This window comes from Panicum virgatum, chromosome 5N, assembly GCF_016808335.1.
Source record: "Panicum virgatum strain AP13 chromosome 5N, P.virgatum_v5, whole genome shotgun sequence".
Classification (NCBI taxonomy): domain Eukaryota; kingdom Viridiplantae; phylum Streptophyta; class Magnoliopsida; order Poales; family Poaceae; genus Panicum; species Panicum virgatum.
The window spans coordinates 69116666-69125339 of record NC_053149.1 but is presented as its reverse complement, the minus strand read 5'-3'; the positions used below and the strand labels follow the sequence as shown (position 1 = coordinate 69125339).

The window sequence follows — 8674 nt, the reverse complement described above, 5'->3', positions numbered from 1 at the left end:
GGACTGTCTTTTAGTTTACTAATTGATTTTAAATAATTGTATCGCTGTCTTAAAATTTAGTTTGGGGATCGTGTAGCATTGGACCAGTGAGGGATTGAAGCCGGATACTATTTCCATTATCTAAAATATCTACCATCTATAGGAATTTAGAGGTCCTTTCTAGCTTTCTAGGTGGGCTTTTCAACCCAGGTAACCAAGTTTGATCAAGTTCAGACTATTTTAGATTGGACTTTTTCCTCTTTGTCTAGATTAAACAAAGATATTATACCTAAAAGCAATTAGTCTTTTCCCTGATATATTATGTGATTATTATCACCTGTGTGAATATATGAAAATTTTGGTTTTCATGAATTAAAAACATATCCAACAGATTACTCATATTCCATATCCAAAATATATTCTCTCTCCATTACCAATAACTGCTTTTGTATTTTAGGTAATAGTTTACTGCAACAGACTACCAAAATGCAATCACCAAGAATAGGGAAGAGGAAAATCCTCCTACATTTAAGGAAGAGGGATGTGTGATTTGGTGATTACCAAAAAGTTAGGCCCCGTTTAGTTCCCAAAATTCCCAAAAATTTTCAAGCACTACAGTAATTTGTAACATTTGTCTACGGCCCTGTTTAGTTCCCAAATTTTTTCAAGCACTACATTATTTTTGTAACATTTGTCTACTAATTAGGAGTACTAAATATGAATAACTGACAAAATCCATTCCATAACCTCGGATGAAATCACGATACGAATCTAATAAACCTAATAATGCAATGATTAGACAATGTTGTGCTACAGTAATAGATTCACCTCGCCTCGCGATTTCCCGTCCACCCGTGTAATTAGTTTTATAATTAATCTATGTTTAATACTCATAATTAGCGTTGGAAAAGGTGCCAAAATTTTGTGCCAAAAAATTTTTGCTAACTAAACGGAGCATTATAGGTATAGGGATTTGATTAGTAATTGCTGGAGCACCTCCATCACCAAAACATTATTTTTTAGTATTGGAAAGAGGGATAATCTGTTGGAGATGCTCTAATTGTATGATCACCCTATTGATCCCATAAATGTATACGTAAACTTCTGTATTGCAATGAAGTCATTCTCGGTCAGATCCGGGGTCACGGGATACCTGACGAAACACGGTCCTATACGAGATGTAGGGTAGAACATGTTCTGTATCTGTATGTCATGTAACTACTCGTATCAATCTTGTATGTACCAATCGGTTTAGATAGAAACCACCCGATTACTCGGGAAGGACTTTAGGCGTCGTATGAACCTAGAGTTTCATGTAACACTGCTCCCCATCCTATATAAGGATGGGTAGGGACCCCTCCAAGGCATAACCTAGCGTAGACGTATCATTCATCATCCCTCCAATAATACAAACCATCACACATGACGTAAGGTATTACGCAACTCGCGACTCGAATCTGTCTAAACCCTTTGTTGTTTGCACCATCATGTTCCTTATCTCAGCGATCCCTTATGAACAAAATACTATCTAAGAATATTCCTAAGTAGATTTGCTAGTAAAACACCAGCATCCTCCCAACAAATTTCCATTCTATAATGACGACACCTCCCCTCCATTTTGGAAAACGTTTCTATCATCATGAGAGAGAAAATAGTTCACTAGAAAACAAATCCATGATTTATCTCTTCGTAGGCCCTCTTCTCTCGCCCCCATCCAAGCCAGCAGCCACAGCCCACAGCGCACGCCCGCTAGGCAAACCCATCCGTCGAAACGAGCAGCCAAAAAAGCCTTCCCTAAAAACACAGAGCTCCCACCCCCACCCAACCCAACCCAACCCGGCCACCCCCTCTACTCTTCCTGCCGCCTCGCCTTCGCCGGTGACCTCCACGCCTCGCGCCGCTCTCAAAACCCTAGCTCTGGTTCCCTTCGCCGCCGCCGCCCCGCCCCGTTTGCTCGGATCGCGCCGCGGAGGCCGCTCCGCTCCTGCCCGAAACCCTAGTTCACCCCCACGCTCTCGGATCTCGCGAGGCCGCGATGGCGGAGAGGAAGCTGGATCGACCCGCCGCGCTCGGGAAAGGTGAGCCGCCCGATCCGCGCGCCCCGAGACTTGGGAGATCCGATCTGCCGCGGCCCTGGATCGCCGCCGCGCAGATCTGTGATTGATTGGTGGGTGCTCCCGATTTGACGTGTGGTTGTTGCGTCGCGCAGATGCGTTGTCGCTTGGGATCGAGGAGGACAGGGCCGCCGCCGCCGCCATGGGGTTCGTCGACGATTCAAAAGGTAAGGATTCCTGCCCGGAACCACATGTTCCTTACTCCTCGCTGATTCAGTTAGGGATGTGCATTTAGCAGTCGATGGATTAGTGTAGCGTGTGCCGCATAAGTACGTAGGATTCGGTTGTTGGTTGCTCGTTCGTTTTGCTTTCGGTTCACGTGTGCCTGGGCGTGGGCTCCCATGCGTATGTGCGCATAGGAGTGTGAGTTTGTGCGTGAGTGGGCTGTTATGTGGAAGGTACGACCATGTTTTTCTGCTCGTTGACCCCGAATTGTTCTGCTATGCAGATCAGCTGCACCTGGATAACAGCATTCCTTTGTCTCCTCAGTGGCTCTACACCAAGCCGGCTGATGGAAAGGTTTGTAAACACTGCTCTCTCCTAGGTGTTTTACTGTACTGTATATTTGATTGATTCCTGGTAGAACCGTAGAAGTGCTTATTAATGATGCTGGATTCTCATCTGCAGATTTCACTGCCTCATGGGTCCTCCTTTGAACCTGCTGAAAGGGAAGTGAGGATGTTAGAAGGAACTATTGATAGGAAAGAAAGAAGGCGGAATGTATTTGATGCTGACAGTGGTCTTCGTTGGCTTGAAGAGGAGAGGGAAACAAGCTTGCTTGGGAGGAGGGAGCGCAAGAAGGAAGCGGAGCGGGATGTTGATAATCGGAAAATTGATCGCCGATCTGACAATGTTTCTTCAAGGGATAACACTGATTCACGTGCACCTCCTACATCTGAAAGGTGGAACGATGGTTCCACCCGCTTGGGGAATGAGGGTCGCCGTGATGGGAAATGGTCAACAAGATGGGGTCCTGATGACAAGGAGAAGGAATCTAGGTCAGAAAAGAAGGTTGACTCAGAAAAGGATGAAACACATGCTGAAAAGCAGACATTCACAGGAAGGCTGCTGCCTGAGTCTGATTCCCGTGATAAATGGAGACCTCGTCACCGGCAGGAAAGTCATTCTGTCGGGACGGCAACATACCGCGCTGCTCCAGGCTTTGGATCGGAGAAAGGGCGTGTAAAGGACTCAAATGTTGGCTTTGCCCCTGGGCGAGGCAGGGGAAACCCAAACTCAGTCACATCCTTCAGTCGGTCATCTTCTGCAGGACCAATTGGTGCTCCAGCTGTGCACGGGATGTCTGCAAAATCTGCTGTTAGTTTCCGCTACCCAAGAGGGAAGCTTCTGGATATTTACAGGCAAAAAAATATGATGTCATCCTTTGACGATGCTAAACTGGAGGAAATTCCTTCCATCACACTCTCTACTTCTGCAAAACCACTTGCCTTTGTTGCACCGGATACTGTTGAAGAGGTAGAGCCTGGGTGATATTCTGCATACTTTCTCTAACCTCTTTTAGCTGTATGTATTTTACATTTATTTATCTGCTCTTCTACTTTATAGGCTCTTCTGGAAGATATTAGAAAGGGTAAAGTCATTAGCAGTGAGGGAAGCAATGCAACTGGAAACAAAAAAGAGAGGGCAAAAGAGCTTGAAGGTATATATGCCACATGATGCTAATTGTGACATCATTTTTTGCTGATTGAGAAATGCAAATGTTAGTGTTACCGTCTATTGCATGGTTTGTTATCCATTGTGTATAATTTAAATGTTTTAATTGTTTCAGAACCTGCTTCTGGCATTGATGAAGACAGAGACAAGGTCGCTGCAGCATTTGGTGGGTTGGGTCAGGATGGATCTGCAACTTTAATCTCGGAGAAGGATGCCTTCTATGACAACCGGATGCTTTCTGGTGCTGTTGGTACATCTCCACCAAAGAAATCTATTGAGGAAAATGCTGCCTGTAATCAATACAGGATTGCTGGCATTCAGGATGGTTTGAAAACTGATGAAACCAAGTCAAGTACTGATCTTGATCTGAGCACTAAACTACCAGATGATTCAAACACTCTGTTTGATGTGCCACCTTTTGAGCATCATTCAGAACCTCCTATGACGTACCAAAATAGTGACATTGATATAAAGGCAGGCGGCCATGCTAGTTACCCAGAGGAGTTGACATTGTATTATCTGGATCCCCAAGGAGGTGTGCAGGGTCCATTTCTGGGTGCTGACATAATCTCCTGGTATGAAGATGGATACTTTGGTTTGGAGTTACCTGTGCGTTTATCTCAGGCTCCAGATGATGTTTCTTTCCGCCCACTTGTTGAAGTCATGCCACATCTTGGACAGAAGCTGCAATCTCATCCGCCTGCACTCTGTGATGAAAATGCTGAATCTTTGGATTCTGCTCAAAGTAAATTTGAAGCTGCAATCCTTACTTCTGCTTCTTCTGGGAAAAGTGACCAAGCCTCCAAATGGGATTCTGAAAGCAATGCAGTTGATCCTAAAAGAGGTGATCATGATGCATCATTACCTTCGCGTACTGGTTGGTTATCTTCACCTGAAACAGGAAAGGATACAACAAATATTAGTAGTCACCAGCAGAACATTCCTGAACCAGCAACTCAGGATGCTGAAGGTTTGTTTTCTTTATGTTTCGAGTTCTTATCTTTTGCTTAAAAGTTTATTTGTCCTGTTTGTATTTTTCTTGAGGTAAATGTTAATTTTTTTCATGTTCATGACAGAAGTTCTGTACACTGGGAGGCCTAATAGCAGCATGGGTCAATCTGTATGGGATCTTGAAAATGACCGTGCAGATTTCCAGTTGGCACCGCGTGATCCTCATTCTGCGGTGGGAGAAGCTAATTTGCCGCAGCATGATATCCCAAGAGAGAGTGATCTCAGTCCTCTTGGTTTACTTTGGTCTGAGCTGGAAGGTATGCATCCCAAGCAACCTCTCTCATCAAATGTTCTTGGTGCAAATGAGCGTAGAAATCCCAAGCCTACAGCACCCAAGGATATTGCACATGTAAACATGAGACATGGGCAACTTAGCAGGATGAATGAAGCTTCTAGTATGCGTGATGAATGGCCTGCAAACTTTGGGCGGCTTGATAGTATGAATGATGCAAATATTCCAGGCAGAATTCCTCAGGTTGAGGCCGAGCATCATTTGAATTTTGAGGAGCAACTGCTGCTTCAACAGATCCGAAGGGAGCAACTGCAGCAGGAGCAAATGATGGCACGTAACAATTTGGAGTTTCCTGGTCCGTTTCCAGGCCAGGTGTTTGATTCTTTGCACCAACACCGGCAGCCTACGAATCAACCACTTTCTGATGTGGAGCATCTTTTGAGAGTCCAGTTTGAACTTGACCAGCAGCAGCAACGTCGCCAACATCTCCAACAAGAGCAGCACCAAAGGCAGCTGCAGCAGCAACGGCAAGCCCAGCTCTTGCAACAGCAGCAACAGCAGCAGCAACAGCAGATGATTATTGAGCAACTGTTGCAGCAACAGTTGCAGGGTTCAAATTTTGGACCAACGAATATGGTTGATCAAGTCTTACTTCGGGAGCATGTATTAAATGAACTGCATCAACAACCTCACCATTTACAAAGGCAACATGATGCAGCGATTGAACAACTAATTCAAGCAAAATTTGGCCATGGGCTTCATAGGGAGCATCATAATGATATGTTGGATGTTCTCTCACGTTCAAACCAGAGACAGATGCTTCCTTTGGAGCAGCAAATTCTTTTAGGCCTTCAGCAGGAGCAGCTTCAGTCACAACAGCTGGCTAATGCTCTCCGGCAACATTCAGGCAGGGAGGAAGAAAGGCACTTAAGTGGGGTCTGGCCACTGGATGATGCAGCACAGTTTATCCGCCCAGGAACCAGTCCAAATCAAGGTCATGCATCTCGGCATGGTCGTTTCGATCTTCTAGAGAACCTTCAGAGATCTTCATCGTTTGAGCAGCATGAACCTCTGGACCGGAACTTGTCCTTACACGAGCGTTTGCATAGGGGAGGCCAAGGTATTCACTCACTCGAGCGGTCTGGTTCTTTGCCTGGTGGTGGTCCTGTACCAAACCCAGATGTTATTAATGCCCTAGCACGCCATCATGGACTTGGTCAGTTGGAAACACATGGTGATTTATATTCTTTAGGTCAAATGCCTATGCTTCCTTCAGGGGTTCACCCCCAGCAACATAGGCTTCAGGAGCAGCTTTCTGGTTCACACTTAGGAAGGCTGGAAAGGCATTGGTCGGATGCCAGTGGACAAATGCCAAATAGTCTAATGGAATCTTCACGTATCAACCAGTTGCAGATTGAAGCAGAGAAGCAGAGGAGGAATGTGGAAATGAACCTTTCTGTTGACAACCCACATGCATGGGCAGCACTTATGAACAAAGAGAGGAATGCGGAGCAAGATTTGAGTGATATGATTCACAAGAAACTTTTCCTTCAGTCGCAACAATCTTTGGGCTTCCCTGATGTTCCAGTGCCGGCATCGTTTGGGCGTAAAGATCAATTTGCACAGCCTGTTGTGGAGAACCCTTTGAGATCCCCAGTGGACAGGTTGTCTTTTGAGGAGTCTCTTTCAGAAAGGTCACTTTTTTCAAAAACAGGGCAGTCAGCGCAGGAGGGATCAGCCAACCTGGATAGTTTACCCATCAGTATTGAGAACAGTGGAAAATATAACCTTAGATCAAGCTCTGGATCAATGCTTGAGCAGAAGCATTTTCTTGGAATTGATGATGTTCAAAGGGACTTTTCAGATGTCACAGGTGGCAGAGCGTCAGCTAATCATTTGGTTGGGAGTGTCAATGAGTTGACCAGGGGAAAAAAGCAGGGTTCAAGTGCTAACTTGGTTGCGGATGATACTAACTTTTCAGAAGATGCCGTTAACAACTGGTATTATTCTAAACTTTGTAGCTGTGCCACTCTGTTATCTAGTATCTTTCTAAGTGAACCTTGATAGGATATCCCCCCCCCTACCATTCAAATAATTTATTTGGCTCAATACTTTATTCTGAGGACCTCTCATTGACTAATTGTAATTTGTCTTCTATTTTTTGCAAAGCCTTTTTTTCCCAGACCAAGGTTAATTGCTGTTCAGTATTTGTTAAGGCGTTTCTTCTCCAGTATTAACTACTTTGCTACAGTGTCCTGTGTCTGTTTTTGAATATTTTTTTGGGAGAACAAAAGTTGGCTTTCTACTGTATTTATAATATATGGATGCGCTTTGTGTTTCATATGCAGGTCTGATACTGGCATATCAAAAGGGAGCTCTCACTCCTTACTGAAGCGCTCCACAAACCAACATACAGCTACATCCCAGGCTGTTTCTACGGATCTATCAACAATCAGGCTGAAGAAGGCAGGCCTTGTGTCCTCTGATGGTATGAGTTTTCAAACTACATGGTTCAGTGGAATTGTCAAATTTTGATCTGGTTAATATAACTTTGAGAGTGTTTTCTAAAAGTGTGTGGAACCTGCTTCAATGCAACCTTGAGTGTCAACTATTACACATTGAGTATGTAGGGAATAAATTGGATGGCCACCTGATTGTGGATTCGATAGCTATATCTACCCCAGATGATAGTTTGTGCACAACGTCAGTGCTTAAGCTGTTACACATGCACTGGTGTAGCTGGAACATCCTAATTACCATGTTATTTACTCCCCCTGATCCAAGTATAAGTATTTTAGACGGAGACACAATGACTTGTATTTTTTATGAACATATGTAATTTCAAATATAAGCCTTTATGGTTCTTCTATTGATGGTCAAATTCACATTGAATTTATAGGTCTGCATTATATCATGGTTTTAATTTTGAATGATATCTGCTGTGCAGAGAATAAGATGGAATCAAGTGTTACCTTGGTAGCCCAGGCTATGGAAGCCTCTGTTCCTAGCAACAAAGAGACAGGGATGTATAGCATGCCATCAGCCACCAACAATCCAGATGCCTCTGGTCCTTCATTCAGCGAAGCGCTGAAGTCAAAGAAACCTCCATTGCAGTATGATACCTCGGAATCTGCTGACGGTGGCCCAGGTGGTAAGGGTGCGAAGAAGAAAACAAAGAAAGGAAAGCAGATTGACCCTTCTCTTCTTGGCTTCAAGGTCCACAGCAACCGGATCATGATGGGCGAGATCGTTCGAGATGATTAGCATGCTGTTGTGTGAGCACGCTCACTTCTTTGTAACTCCACAAAATTTTGTGCTGTGGCTCTTTTTTTTTTTGCCTAGATCCTTTTCTTTAGCCATAGTTTTTACCAGATTTGTCAAGATGTAATGAAATTAGGGAGGCTTTCTGTATATCGCTCGCAGGTTTACAGAAGTGAAATTTGTACAGGACAGACACGATCATCGTGTATTTTGGTCCATAGTTTTGTTGATCTGTCGTAAACTGTGAATGTATAGATGATAGCGCCTGAGCCAGGATTTTTTTGCCACTAGCATTGATTTGCTGTGCTGTTAGTTGTTTCTTTCTGTATTAGATAATGTACAGATCAGGCCACATGGTGGGAGAGGTATAAAAACTACGGTCTCATGCTGTTGTGTGGGACTT

The 8674-nt window shown here is 44.2% G+C and overlaps 1 protein-coding gene across 2 annotated transcripts; it reads left to right on the top strand.

Moving 5' to 3' along the window:
- Window positions 1-1684: 1684 nt before the first annotated feature.
- LOC120672829 (protein ESSENTIAL FOR POTEXVIRUS ACCUMULATION 1-like) lies at window positions 1685-8564 on the top strand. 2 transcript variants are annotated; one of them, XM_039953433.1, is made up of 9 exons: window positions 1685-2057; window positions 2189-2260; window positions 2542-2612; window positions 2721-3569; window positions 3660-3753; window positions 3883-4737; window positions 4847-7010; window positions 7359-7498; window positions 7958-8564. In XM_039953433.1, exons 1-9 carry the CDS (start codon window positions 2015-2017, stop codon window positions 8272-8274), a joined length of 4605 nt encoding a protein of 1534 aa, XP_039809367.1. In that variant the 5' UTR covers window positions 1685-2014; the 3' UTR covers window positions 8275-8564. The 2 variants fall into 2 exon arrangements, with proteins under 2 accessions (XP_039809367.1, XP_039809366.1); XM_039953432.1 differs by having other exon boundaries at window positions 4844-7010.
- The last annotated feature ends 110 nt before the right edge of the window (window positions 8565-8674 follow it).